This window comes from Sapajus apella, unplaced genomic scaffold (assembly GCF_009761245.1).
Source record: "Sapajus apella isolate SASKATOON/1434 unplaced genomic scaffold, GSC_monkey_1.0 scaffold76, whole genome shotgun sequence".
Classification (NCBI taxonomy): domain Eukaryota; kingdom Metazoa; phylum Chordata; class Mammalia; order Primates; family Cebidae; genus Sapajus; species Sapajus apella.
The window spans coordinates 7,808,358-7,824,269 of record NW_022437016.1 but is presented as its reverse complement, the minus strand read 5'-3'; the positions used below and the strand labels follow the sequence as shown (position 1 = coordinate 7,824,269).

At 37.4% G+C, this 15,912-nt stretch overlaps 1 protein-coding gene across 1 annotated transcript; it reads right to left on the bottom strand.

Annotated features, from left to right (window-relative positions):
* Window positions 1-10,585: 10,585 nt before the first annotated feature.
* LOC116532403 (olfactory receptor 1N2) lies at window positions 10,586-12,724 on the bottom strand. The gene has a single exon (XM_032251538.1). It carries the CDS (start codon window positions 12,326-12,328, stop codon window positions 11,378-11,380), a length of 951 nt encoding a protein of 316 aa, XP_032107429.1. The 5' UTR covers window positions 12,329-12,724; the 3' UTR covers window positions 10,586-11,377.
* Window positions 12,725-15,912: the final 3,188 nt, after the last annotated feature.

The window sequence follows — 15,912 nt, the reverse complement described above, 5'->3', positions numbered from 1 at the left end:
TAGCCAGAGCAGTCAGGCAAGAAAAAGAAATAAAGGGTATTCAATTAGGAAAGGAGGAAGTCAAATTTTCTCTATTTGCAGATGACATGATTGTATATTTAGAAGACCCTATCATCTCAGCCCAAAATCTCCTTAAACCGATAAGCAACTTCAGCAAAGTCTCAGGATACAAAATCAATGTGCAGAAATCATAAGCATTCCTATATACTAATGACAGACAAACAGAGAGCCAAATCAAGAGTGAACTCCCATTCACAGTTGCTACAAAGAGAATGAAACATCTAGGAATACAACTAACAAAGGATATAAAGGTCCTCTTCAAGGAGAACTACAAACCACTGCCCAAGGAAAGAAGATACAAACAGATGGAAAAATATTCCATGCTCATGGTTAGGAAGAATCAACATTGTGAAAATGGCCATACTGCCCAGAGTAATTTATAGATTCAATGCTATCCCCATCAAGCTACTAAAGACCTTCTTCACAGAACTGGAAAAAACCACTTCAAACTTCATATGGAACCAAAAGAGAGCCCACATAGCCAAGACAATCTTAAGCAAAAAGAACAAAGCCAGAGGCATCACGCTGCCCAACTTCAAACTATACTACAAGGCTACAGTAATCAAAACAGCATGGGACTGGTACCAAAACAGAGACATGGACCAATGGAACAGAACAGAGGCCTTGGAAGCAACACCACACACCTACAACCATCCGATTTTTGACAAACCTGACAAGAACAAGCAATGGGGAAACGACTCCCTGTTTAATAAATGGTGTTGGGAAAACTGGATAGCAATGTGCAGAAAGCAGAAACTGGAACCCTTCCTGTCATCTCACACTAAAGTTAACTCCAGATGGATTAAAGATTTAAACATAAGACCTAACACCATAAAGACCCTAGAAGAAAACCTAGGCAAAACCATGCAGGACATTGGCATAGGCAAGTATTTCATGACTAAAACACCAAAAGCAATGGCAAGAAAAGCCAAAATAGACAAATGGGACCTAATTAAACTTCAGAGCTTCTGTACAGCAAAGGAAACAATCATTAGAGTGAACTGGCAACCAATAGAATGGGAAAAAAATTTTGCAGTCTACCCACCAAAGGGCTAATATCCAGAATCTACAAAGAACTAAAACAGATAAGAAAAAAAAACACAAACTCATTCAAAAGTGGGTGAAGGATATGAACAGACACTTTACAAAAGAAGACATCTATGAGGCCAACAAGCATATGAAAAAATGCTTATCATCACTGGCCATTGGAGAAATGCAAATCAAAACCACATTGAGGTATCATCTCATGCCAGTTAGAATGGCAATCATTTAGAAATCTGGAGACAACAGATGCTGGAGAGGATGTGGAGAAATAGGAACACTTTTACACTGTTGGTGGGAACGTAAATTAGTTCAACCATTGTGGAAGACAATGTGGCGATTCCTCAACGATCTAAAAATAGAAATTTCACTTGACCCAGTAATCCCATTACTGGGTATATAATGAAAGGATTATAAATCGTTCTGTTATAAAGATACATGCACATGTATGTTCATTGCAACACTGTTTACAATAACAAAGACCTGGAGCCAACCCAAATGCCCATGAATGAGAGACTGGACAAAGAAAATTTGGCACATATACACTATGGAATATTATGCAGCCATAAAATTTGATGAGTTCATGTCCTTTGTAGGGACTTGGATGAATCTGGACACCATCATTCTCAGCAAACTGACACAAGAACAGAAAACCAAACACCGCATGTTCTCACTCTTAGGCGAATGTTGGACAATGAGAACACATGGACTCAGGGAGAGGAGCATCACACACTGGGGTTAGTTGTGGGGGGCTAGGGGTGGGACAGCAGGGGGTGGGGAGGGTGGGGAGTGATAACATGAGGAGAAATGATGGATATAGATGAAGGGGGAATGGAGGCAGCGAACCGCTGGGTTATGTATGCACCTATCAAACAATCCTGCATGATCTGCATATGCACCCCAGACCCTAAAGCATGATTTAAAAAATTATAATGAAAAAAGCTAAACATACAACTACCATAGAATCCAGAAACTGTATTAATTCCAAAGATATGAAAACTTATGTTCCCATCAAAACATCCACAAATAAGTACATTTTTTTGCAGCTTTATTTTTAATAACCTAAAACTGTAAAGAAAAGCCCAAGTTCTTCAACAAGTGAATGGTTAAATAAACTATGGCAATCCATAGGGTAGCAATTTTAAAAGTTAACTACTGATACACACAACAATATAAGTGAATTTCCAGATAGTTATGTTGTGTGAAAATAGTCGATCCCCAAAAAGGCTAAATAATATGTGATTCCATTTATATAATGTTCTTTAAATGACAAATTTTGAAAAATCATAATCATATCAATTTTTTTTCTGATTACAATAGAATAAAACTGGAAATCAATAACAGGAGGAAATGTGGAAACCATACAACTACATGGAAACTAAACAACATGTTTCTGAAAAACCAAGGAATTTATGAAGAGATCAAAAAAGACATTAGAAAATTTTTTGAGATGAATGAATGTGGAAACACAATACACCAAAACCTATGGGATACAGCAAAAGCAGTTCTAAGGGAGAGTTTATAGCAATAAACACATCAAAAAATAGAAAGCTCTCAAATAAAAAATCCTAAGGTTGCACCTCAAAGACCTAAGAAAATGAGAGAAAAAAAAAAAACACTAGACTTGATTTTACCCAAAAGGTCAAGAAATGATAACAAGAACAAACTAAATTCAAAATGAGTAAAAGAAAGGAAATAAAGATCACATTAGAAATAGAGACCAAATAATGCAAAACATCAACAAAATGAAGAATTGATTTTTGAAAAGATAAACAAAATCAATGCCCTTAGTAGCTGGACTAAAAAACAGACAGGAGTCAAATAAACAAAATCAGACAAAAAAGGAAAATTGCAAGTGAAACTAAAGAAATAAAAAGAATAATGGGAGAATATTATGAGCAACTAACAACAAATTGGAAAACTTAGAAGAAATGGATAAATTCTTGGGCACATGCAACTTACCAAGATTGAATCATGAAGAAACAGAAAACCTAAGCAGACAGTAAAGAGTAAAAATATTGAATCAGCAATAGGAAATCTAACATTAAAGAAAAGCCCAGGACCTGATGGCACCACTGCTGGATCCTATCAAACATTTAATAAAGAACTGATACCAATTTTTCACAAACTCTTTCAAAACATTGAAAAGGAGAAAATTCTTCCAAGTTCATTCTTTGAGGCCAGCGTTATCCTCATGCCAAAACCAGACAACACACACACACCCCTATGAGCCAATATCCTTGATAAGCATGGACACAAAAATCCTAAACAAAATATTAGCAAATTGAACTCAATAGCACATAAAAAGGATCATTTGCCATAATCAAGTGGGATTAATCCCAGTGATGTAAGAATGTTTCAACATACAAAAATAAATAAACTTGATATTTCACATTAACAGAATTGTATTAGTCAGGTTTCTCCAGAGGGTCAGGACCAATAGGTTATGTGTAATAGAAAACTTAGGGGAAATTGGCTCACATTATCACAAAGGTGAAGTCCCATAATAGGGCATCTGCAAATTGGAGGACCCGAGAAGCCAGTAGTGTGGTTCCCAGAGAGGTTGGTAGCATGGTGCCTAGAGAAGCTGGTAACATGGCTCAGTCTAAATCCTAAAGCCTCAGCAGTAGGGAGGCTGACAGCATAGACCCTGGTCTGGGGCCAAATGCCTGAGAACCTTATCAGAAGGTGGCTGATGTAATTCTGAGTCCAAAACCCAAAGAACTTGAAGTCTGATGCAAGGGCAAGAGGAATAAAAGACATCTCCAAGAGGGAGAGAGAGAGGAAGCAAAAGTAAGCTGAGCAGAAATTCTTTCATTTAATTAGATCCCATTTGTCAATTTTTGCTTTTCTTGTAATTGCTTTTGTTGTCTTCATTATGAAATATTTGCCTGTTTCTATGTCCAGATGGTATTGCCTAGGTTGTCTTCCAGGGTTTTTACAGTTTTGAGGTTTACATTTAAGTCTTTAATCCATCTTGAGATCATTTTTGTATATGGTGTGAGGAAGGGGTACAGTTTCAATCTTCTGCATATGGCTAGCCAGTTATCCCAGAGCCATTAATTGAATATGCAATCCTTTCTCTATTGCTTTTTTTTTGTTTGTTTGTTTGTTTGTTTGTTTTTTCAGCTTCTGCACAGCAAAAGAAACTATCAACACAGTAAACAGACAACCTACAGACTGGGAGAAAATTTTTGCAAACTATGCATCTGACAAAAATCTAATATCCAGCATCTATAAAAAACTTAAGCAAATTTACAAGAAAAAACCCTATAACAACCCTATTGAAAAGTAGACAAAGGACATGAACAAACACTTTTCAAAGAAGACATACATGCAGCCAACAAACATGAAAAAAGCTCAACATCACTGATAATTAGAGAAATGCAAATCAAAATCATAATGAGACACCATCTCACACCAGTCAAAATGGCTACTATTTAAAAGTCAACAAATAAAAGATGCTGGTGAGGTTGTAGAGAAAAAGGAAAGCTTATACAGTGTTGGTGGGAGTATAAATTAGTTCATCCACTGTGGAAAACAGTGTGGTGATTCCTCAAAGACCTAAAAACAGAAATACCATTTGACTCAGCAATCTCATTACTGGGTATATACCTAAAGGAATATAAATCATTATCTTACAAGAATACATGCATGCATATGTTCATATGAAACACAATTCACAGTAGCAAAGACATAGAATGAACTTAAATGCCCATTAATGGTAGACTAGATAAAGAAAATGTGGTACAAATCCATCATGGAATACTATGCACCCATAAAAAAGAATGAGATTATGTTCTTTTAAGGATCATGGATTGAGCTGGAAACCATTATCCTTAGCAAACTAACACAGGAACAGAAAACCAAATACCCATGTCATCACTTGCAAGTGGGAGCTAAATGATGAGAACACATAGGCTTATACAGAGGAACAGCAGACACTGTAGCCTACTGGAGGGTGATGGGTAGGAGGATGGAGAGGGTCAGGAAAAATAATGGATACTAGGCCGAGACTATGGCCACCCCTGCCACTAAGGACTCAGACCCAGGGAGATCAGAATTCTGTCCCTGAGCCCCTGGCTGGAGTTGTGGAGTTCCTGCAGGGAAGCCCTCCCAGTGAGGAGGGATGGGTCAGGGTCACACCTGAAGAAACAGGATGCCCTCTCTCAGCACTCCTATTCACCATAGTATTGGAAGTTTTGGCTAGAGCAATCAGGCAAGAGAAAAAAAAAGGGTATTCAAATAGGAAGACAGAAAGTCAAATTGTCTGTATGCAGGTGACATGATTCTATGTTTAGAAAACCCCATCATCTCAGCCCAACAACTCCTTAAGCTGATAAGCAACTTCAGCAAAATCTCAGAGTACAAAATCCATGTGCAAAAATCACAAGCATTCCTAATCACCAACAATAGACAAGCAGAGAGCCCAATCATCAATGAACTCCCATTCACAATTGCTACAAGGAGAATAAAATACCTAGGAATACAGCTAACAAGGGATGTGAAGGACTGCTTCAAGAAGAATCACAAACCACTGCTTAAGGAACTAAGAGAGGTTATGAACAAATGGAAAAACATTGCATCCTCATGGATAGGAGGAATCAATATTGTGAAAATGGCCATACTGCCCAAAGTAATTTGTAGATTCAACACTATTCCCATCAAACTACCATTGACATTCTTAACATAATTAGAAAAAAAAAAACTACTTTAAATTTCATACGGAGCCAAAAAAGAGTCTGTATAGCCAGGACAATCCTAAGCAAAAAGAACAAAACTGGAGGCATCATGCTACCTGACTTCAAACTATACTACAAGGCTACAGTAACCAAAACAGCATGCTACAGGTACCAAAGCAGACATTTAGACAATGAGACAGAACAGAGGCCTCAGAAATAACACCACACATCTACAACCATCTGATCTGACAAAACAAGCAATGGGAAAAGGATTCCCTATTTAATAAATGATGCTGGGAAAACTGATTAGCTATATGTACAAAACTGAAACTGGACCCCTTTCTTACACCTTATACAAAAATTAACTCAAGATGGATTAAAGACTTAAATGTAAAATCCACAACCATAAAAACCCTAGGAGAAAACCAAGGCAATTTCAGGACATAGGCATGGGAAAATATTTCATGATGAAAACGCCAAAAGCAATTGCAACAAAAACTAAAGTGAACAAATGAGATCTAATTAAACAAAAAGCTTCTGCATAGCAAAAGGAATTATCATCAGAGTGAACAGTCCACCTACTGAACAGAAGGTTTTTGCAATCCACCCATCTGACAAAGGTCTAATATACAGAATCTACAAGGAACTTAAACAAATTTACAAGAAAACTACAAACAACCTCATCAAAAAGTTGGCAAAGGATATGAACAGACATTTCTCAAAAGAAGACATTTATGCAACTAACAAACATATGGGGAAAAAAAGGTCAATATCACTGATCATTAGAGAAGTTCAAATCTAAATCACAATGAGATACCATTTCACACCTGTCAGAATGGCGATTAAAAAGTCAAAAAACAATAGATGCTGGTGAGGCTGTGGAGAAATAGGAATGCTTTTACACTGTTAGTGGGAATGTAAATTAGTTCAATCATTGTGGCAGATAGTGTGCCAATTCCTCAAGGATCTAGAAGCAGAAATACCATTTGACCTAGCAATCCCATTACTGGGTATATGCCCAAAGAATATAAATCATTCTACTGTAAGACATGCACACACGTATGTTTATTGCAGCACCATTTACAATAGCAAACACATGGAATCAACCCAAATGCCCATCAATAATAAACTGGATAAAGAAAACACAATACATATACTCCATGGAATACTATGCAGCTATAAAAAGGAATTTGCTGGGCATGGTGGTGCACATCTGTGGTGCCAGCTACTAGGGAAGCTGAGGTAGGAGGATTGCTTGAGCCTAGGAAGTTGAGGCTACGGTGAGTTGTGTTTGCACCGTTGCACTCCAGCCTTGGTGACAGAGTGAGACCCTCTCTCAAAAAAAATGTTTTTAAATCATGTTGTTTGTAGATTCTGGATATTAGACTTTTGTCAGATGAGTAGAGTGCAAAAATGTTCTCCCATTCTGTATGTTGCCTGTTCACTCTGGTGATAGTTTCTTTTGCTGTGCAGAGCTCTTTAGTTTAATTAGATCTCATTTGCCAATTTTGGCTTTTGTTGCGATTGCTTTTGGTGTTTTAGTGCCCCTCAATGATAGACTGGATAAAGAAAACATGGCACATATACACCATGGAATACTATGCAGCCATAAAGAAGAATGAGTTCATGTTCTTTGCAGGGACATGGTTGAAGCTGGAAACCATCATTCTCAGAAAATGAACACAGGAACAGAAAACTGAACACTGCCTGTTCTCACTTGTAAGTGGGAGTTGAACAATGAGAATGTATGGACACAGGGAGGAGAACATCACACGCAGGGGCCTCAGATACAGTCAGGGGGTGGGGGACAAGGGGAGGGAGAGCATTAGGACAAATATCTAAAGTATGTGGGGCTTAAAACCTAGATGGCCAGTTGATAGGTGCAGCAAACCATTATGGCACACATACACCTGTGTAACAACCTGCATATTCTTCACATGTATCCTGGAACTTAAAGTAAACTAAAAAATAAAATAAAAATAAAAATTATGTTTACAAACAACAACAATAAAAGTTGATTTCATAGAAGGAGAGAGTAAAATAGTGATTATTAGAAGGTGAAGATTTAGGAGGAGTGGGAACAGGGACAGGTTAGTCAACAGATCTATGTTATACTTAGAATTAACAAGCTCTGGTATTCTATTGTACAAAAGTGTGAGTATAGTTAACAATAATGTATTGTAACTTCAACATAGCCAGAGAGGATTGTGAATGTTCTTAACTCAAAGAAATAACAGATGTTTGAGATGATGGATATGCTAATTATCCTGGTTTGATTATTATGCAATGTATACACGTATCGAAGTATCACACTGTACCTTATAAACATGTACAATCATTATGTGCCACTTAAAGATAAAATAAAACTTTAAAAAAGATATGAAACTGGGCCGGGTGCGGTGGCTCAAGCCTGTAATCCCAGCACTTTGGGAGGCCGAGGCGGGTGGATCACAAGGTCAAGAGATCGAGACCATCCTGGTCAACATAGTGAAACCCCGTCTCTACTAAAACTACAAAAAATTAGCTGGGCATGGTGGCGCGTGTCTGTAGTCCCAGCTACTCAGGAGGCTGAGGCAGGAGAATTGCCTGAACCTAGGAGGCGGAGGTTGCGGTGAGCCGAGATTGCGCCATTGCACTCCAGCCTGGGTAACAAGAGCGAAACTCCGTCTCAAAAAAAAAAAAAAAAAAAAAGATATGAAACTTCCACATTATAAGGGAAAGAATGAAACAAAGAAGAGAAAATTAAAATAAAAAATTCTTAAAGCATGATATATACAAAAAAAGAAAAAGGAAATGGAACGTCAAAATCAATTACAAATATATTAACAATTGCATGAATCTTAAAAGACAAATTTGTATGAAAAACAAACAAAGATTCTTAGAGTGCATATATATCCATCTATTATAAAGTTTTCTGTAATGGCAAACCTAAAAATTTGACCAACCTTCCCAATGGGAAAACTAATAAAACTCAGATGAAATATTTTAAATATGTATTTGAAGGCATCACAAACATAAAATAATAAGGAATTACTTAGAAAACTTCTAACTGCAGAAAGTATAAACTCAGATAGACAGGTTCAGGACTCAAAGCCACTTCAGCCCAGAAAACATTTGTTAAACAGGAAAAAAAAAAGAAAGAAACTGAGCTATGGTTTATAGAGAAGTAAAAACCCTCAACCTATCCAAAAGGTGAGAGGTAAAACACCACTTGAATTTAGCCTTCTTTTTCAAAAAAAAAAAAAAAAATCCAAAATAAATAATCTAAGCTTCCGCCCTAGGAAACTAAATCCAAAGTAAGCACAAGAAAAAAATTAATAATAAAAATTAAGACAGAATCAATGAAATTGAAAATAGGACATTGTTAAAGAAAATCAACAAAACAAAAAGCTAGTTCTTTGAAAAGATCCATAAAATTGATATCATTAAAAAGTCTAACTACAGAAAATAAAAGAAAGAAGACACAAGTTACTAATATCAGAAATGAAAAGAAAAACATCACTAAAAGTCCCATGGGCACTGAAAGGATAATAAAGGAATAGTATGAACAAATCTGTGTCCACAAATATAACTTAAATGAAATAGACCAATATTGGGAAAGCCACAATCTGCTAAAACCCATACAAGAAGAAATGGGCTTTAATAGGCCTATTTCTATTGAAGAAATTAACTCAATAATTAGTAACCTTCCCAAACAGAATGTACCAGGCCCAGATGGGCCCACTGGTGAATTCTATCAAACATTTAAGGAAGAATTTGTGACAATTCTCTGCAATCTTTTCTAGAAGATGGAAATAGAGTAAATACTTTCTAGCTACTTCTATGAGGCCAATAATACTCTAATAACAAAAGTGAATAAAGTAATTGCAAGAAAAGAAAACTACAGACCAATATCTCTCATGAATATGGATGTAAAAATCCTTAATACAGTACTAGCAAATAGAAACCAATAATGTATAAAAAGACTTATGTATCATACCCAAGTGGGATTTATCTCAGGAATGCAAGGTTACTCCAACACTTGAAAATCAATTAATTTAATTTATCACATCAATAGGCTAAAGAACAACTACATGATAATATAAATAGATACAGAAAAAGCACTTGACAAAATCCAACACCCATTTATGATTAAACACTCTGAGAAAACTAGGAATAGAGAAATTTTAAAAAATCTAGTTTTAAAACTACAGTTAACATCATACTTGATGAGAAACTAAAAGCTTTGCACTAAGATCAGGAACAAGACAAAAAAATGTCCCCTTTCATTACTGCATTTGAATATCATACTGAAAGTCCTAGTAGGGCATAAGACAGGAAAATGAAATTAAAGGTATACAGACTCAGAAGGAATAAATAAAACTGTCTTTGTTTTCAGATGACATGATTTTTACAGAAAATCCAAAATATCCAAAAATCTCTCCTGGAACTAGTAAGAAATTATAGAAAGGTTTCAGGATACAGAGTTAAGATACAAAAGCCAATTGCTCCCTTATGTAGTAGCAATGAACAAATGGAATTTGAAATTAAAAACACAATACCATTTACACTAGCAGCCCCAAATTTGTTAGATATAAATCTATATACAAAATTGATACGAGAAAAACTGCAGAGCTCTGAAAGAAGAAATCAAATAATAACTAAATAAATGGAGAGATATTCCATGTTCATGCATAGGAAAACTCAATATTATTGTGGTGCCATTCTTCCCAACTTGATCGATAGATTCAACATAGCCTTAATCAAAACACTGGCAAATTACTTTGTGGATATCAACAAAATTATTCTGAAGTTTATGCATCAAATTATTGCCCTAAAAATTTCCAGCATGCTTGATTTATCATTTTTATTCTAGAATATTTTATGAAAGAATTCAGAGAATGGAGAGTGAGTACAAAACTGGCACTAGTAGGTGTACAACACATATTGATTATGTTTCATCTATTAATTACAACAGAAGAGTGCTTTTGAGTTAAAGAAATGAAATAGGGAATACCATAACATATATTAATTTCTTTTTCTCCTATTGTTATCATTTAATATTAACCTTAGATATGGTCTCACACCTTCCTTGTCATAATCTTCACAAAGTGGTAAAATAGAAGGGGGTAGATACTGGAATCAAACTGACTCATTAAGTTATTTAACATCCTAATTCCCAGTTTTCACTATTCTACCTCAAGTAACTGATATGAGGAATAATGAGGAACATTGTGGATACTCAATAAATGTTTGTGTTCTCATTCCTTTACCTCATCCCATGCCTGCCTCACTGGGGTAGAATCACTCGGCTCCAGAGCCTCATAACAAATGCCCTGTTCACTATAGCTGATATGCTGGTTTTAGAGATGTGAGGGGGAATAGTGGTTTTTCTGTTAGTAATGGTTGCCTCACTGGGGTTAGGAAAGAGGCTGAGGCAGAGCATCTCATTCCACAGCCTAATAAAAGAATGAAACATTCTTTTTGTTGCATCCCTAACTCAGAGTCAACTGATAACCTTCTCCTAATATCAATATGCCAGTAGTAGAATTACTGAAGTGATGGAAAACAGGTAGGGGTTGATCAAGATTAGACATCACCATCTAGATATCTAATCATGAAAGTAATGTCTTCCCACTGCCGAAAAGTTTACACAAAGCCTCCTTCATGTCTCTGTTCCTTAAGCTATAAATGAATGGGTTTAGCATGGGAATAATCACCATGTAGAGAACAGCAGCCCTTCTTGTCCTCTCTGTAGAGTAAGTTGATGGAGGAAGTAAATACACACCCATAAGAGACCCGTAGAAAAGCAGAACCACTGTGAGATGAGAGCCACAGGTAGAGAAGGCCTTCCGTCGCCCTCCAGGAGATGAGATGCCAAACACAGCCCAGGAAATGCAGACATAGGAGAAGATGATCAGCAGGAGGGGAACAGTGAGGAACAGCAAGCCCATGGTGATGATCATCAGCTCGTTTACATGGGTATCTGTACAGGCAAGCTTCAGGAGAGCACTGGGATCACAGTAGAAATGGGGGATGGACCTCTGGGCACAGAAACCCACGCGGGTCAGCAGCAGTGTGTGCATCAGGGCAGGACAGTTGGTTAGCGTCCAGCACACACCCAGCATTAGTGCACAGAGCTGGGGACTCACAGCTGTGCTATAATGGAGTGGCTGGCAGATGGCCACATAGCGGTCATATGCCATCACAGCCAGCAGGCAGTTGTCAAGGCCACCAAACATAAGGAGGAAATATAGCTGTGTAAGACACCCAGAATAGGAGATGGTCTGACTCTGAGTATGAATGTTGGCCAGCATTTTGGGGATTGAGGCAGTAGTGAAACAGGCATCAGTTAATGATAGGTTGGCCAGAAAGAAGTACATGGGAGTATGAAGGTGTGGGTCAGAGCTGATAGCCAGGATGATGAGCAGATTTCCCACCATGGTGACTAGGTACATGCCAAGGAAGATGCCAAACAGAAGAGGCTGCTCCTCTGGCCGCTCAGAGAGTCCTAGAAGGAGGAAGTCTGAAACAGTGGTTTGGTTCACTCTGCTTGGTTTTCCCATCCCTTGTAGTTCTTGTTATCTGTGCAGATAAAACCTTCCATGTGTCAGTATTTATTTATTAGATCAATTTACAGATATGCATCTATGTGACCAGAACTGTGCTGGGAGAAAAAAAAAGAAAAATAAATGGTCTTTGCCAATAAGAATCTCTGAATCTCATTGGGAATGCAAGGAAATACCCAAGAAACGTTTAAAGAACATTTAAGATAATATCCATTCAAATCTCAATTGTACTCTCTATGCTATAGCAGAATCCAAAGAAAAGATTCATTTGACCAGAGAAATCAGCATGGGCTATTTAGAGGAAGTGAGAATTGAGAATAGCTTGATGGCAAGATTAGAAGGTGTCAATTGGAAAGAAGGTGCATGATCTCCATCAAACTCTTCCCCCTCCTCCAACACACACACACACACACACACACACACACACACGAACCTTCTTTATGGGGACTGAAATTGACTTTTAAGACAACATAGCCTCCCCTCCTCCACTTGTCTTTCAGTCCCTAGAATTTGACCTTACCCATCCAAACCAGTCCTGTACTCTTTCCTAACTAGCAGCATAGGACATGTGAGTTAAGGACAGTAGTTGTCTTGTGGTTTCATACTCTCCCACCCACTGTTAGGATGTTCCCTCTCCCCACAGACACACACAAACAGGACAGGGGAGGCATCCTCTCCCCTCCATCACTTCCTCTCCTTTATCCCTGTCCTCTTCCCTTTTTTTTTTTTTTTTTTTTTTTGCTGCTATGCATCTATATCTGCTCTGGGAACTGTCATTTTAGTTCACCTGCACCTTAACCCCTACATTTGTACTGCATTTCTCTAATATTTACTTTTAACCAGAGGGAAGGAAGGTGAAAGGTATCACTCTGGCTTTTTGGCTTGAACATAACCGGTCTGTTTTTCTGCTGCCCTAGTGAGCTGGTAGGAGAAGCCACCTCATATTGATCTTGTAGAAGTTTGGCCTTAGAAGCTTTAGTGACTATTTTAGTCCTCCGTTTGTTCTTTGGTTCATAGAGAAGTTTCTGACCTTAGGTAAAGACTCAGCACTTTCCCAGGAAACTGCTGCCTGATCACCTGGTCATCAGACTGGGAAGGAAGGTAGGGTGGGTGGGTGGGTGTGGGTGTGTGTGTGTGTGTGTCCGTCTGTCCTACCCCTTCCAAATCCTCACCTGTCAGATTATGGATCAGTTCTAGGTGTCTTCAAATTCTCCAATTCTCTCCCATGGATGGAAAATTCCTAATAAAAAACTCTGAGACCTTTGACTCACAGGCAATGAAGTCAGGGTCTATTGAGTCCAGAGTTCATTAGAAACACCTGGAGTGTATGACCCGATTTCAGCTTCCCCAGGCATAAGACAGGATTATTTCTCAAGGTTATAAAGGCTTATAGAACGCTATCTCCCAACGTGCTCATTAGGGCCGACCTCAGTGTCATTGTGCAGCCTGTTCTCCAGCCAACTCTGGCTGGATCCTAGGGGAACTGAGGACCTCTCTTTCCCAGGGATTAAGCTCTCTTGCTGGAATGTAGTACATTTCAGCCTGACTCACAGGTCTCCTGGGAACTCCTGCCTATATGCATTAGGCAATTTTGCACTTGTCCCATGTCCTAGGTAAAACTGCATTAAAGGATAATCAGGAGTGTAAACTATAACACAACTATTTCTGCTGCCGATTTCCTTAAAGAGAGTAATCCTAATAGAAACAATACCCTCAAAAACTCCAAAACTCTCAATTAATGAGGCAACCTAAGTAAAGCACACTAGCCATGGTGCCTCATACAAAGCAGCTGCTCAAAAAATGCTACTCATATCTCCTGTATTTTAATTAATTCTATTAAGTGGAAAGAGTGGAATTCCCACCTAGGTCTGAAATGACTCTGGAGTACATGCTCTTATCCACTACGCTTTGTTCCAGTATGATTGTTGGTTTTAATCATAAGCAATTTCATAAGTCTAAAATCATCAAAATTTTTGTAGCTATTATAAATGGGATTGAGGTCTTGATTTGGTTCTCAGCTTGTTATTAGTGTGTAGAAATGCTACTGATTTTCATACATTAATTTTGCATCATGAAACTTGACTTAATTCATTGATCAAACCTAGGCATCTTTTGGAGGAATCTTTAAGGTATTCTAGGTATTAGATCATATCATCAGCAAACAAAGATACTTTGACTTCCTTTTTCAAATTTGGATGCCTTTTATTTATTGCATTTCCCTGATTGTTCTGGGTAAGACCTCCAGTACCATGTTGAATAGGAGTGATGAAAGTGGTCATCCTTGTCATTCTCTAGTTCTTAGGGTGAATGCGTTCAGCTTTCCTGCATTCAGTATTACGTTGGCTATGGGTTTGTCAGATGTGGCTTTTATTATATTTAGGTATATTCCTTCTATGCCTAGTTTGTTCAGCATTTTTATCATGAAGGGATGTGGAATTTTATCAGTTGCTTTTTCTGTATCTATTGAGATGATTGTAAGGTTTTGTTTTAAATTCTGTTTATGTGGTGAATCACATTTATTGATTTGTGTATATTTAACTAACCTTGCATCCCCTGAAAAATGCCTACTTGATCATTGTGTATTATCTTTTTGATGTGCTGTTGGATTCAGTTTGCTAGTATTTTATGGATAATTTTTGCATTCATTTTCCCCATGGATATTAGTCTGTAGTTTTCTTTTTTGTGTGTCCTTGTCTAGCTTTGATATACAGGTGATACTTGCTTTGTAGAATGAATTACGGAGGATTCCTTCCTCCTTGATTTTTTCAGAAGAGTTTCAGGAAGACTGGTACTAGTTCTTCTTTGTATGTTTGGTGAAATTCAGCTGTGAATTAACTGGTCCTGAGCCTTTTGTTGTTGATTGAGAGATTGTGTGATTCAATCTCACTACCATTATTGGTTTATTCAGCATTTCTACTTGTTCCTGGAACAATTGGGAGAGTTTATATTTCAGGAATTTATCCGTTTTCTCAAGGTTTTCTTGTTTGTGGATTCATAGTTGTTTATAGTAGTCTCTGATGATACCAAAGATCATCTGTAACTTAGGATGTAAAATATGTCTACAAGAAAAGCTATAAAACACTGAAGAAAGAAATTTTAGATGACACAAATAAATGGAAAAACATCCCATGATCATGAATTGGAAGAATCAATATTGTTAAAATGACCATGCTGCCCAAAGCAGTCTATAGATTCAATGCAATTCTTATCAAAATACCAACATCATTTTTCATAGAATTAGAAAAAAAATCCTAAAATTCATATAGAACCAAAAAAAAGGCCCAAATAGCCAAAGGAATCCTAAGCAGAAAGAACAAAGCTGAAGGCATTACATTACCTGACTTCAAATTATACTAAAATGTTATAGTAACCAAAACAACATTGTACTGGTGTAAAAACAGACGTAGATCAATGGAAATAAAGCCACATGCTTAGAGCCAACTGACCTTTGACAAAGTTAACAAAAACATGCACTGGGGAAAGACACCCTATTCAATAAATGGTGCTAGGAAAATTGGGTTGCTATATGGAGAAGAATGAAACTGGACCTCTATCTCTCGCTGTACACAAAAATTAACTCA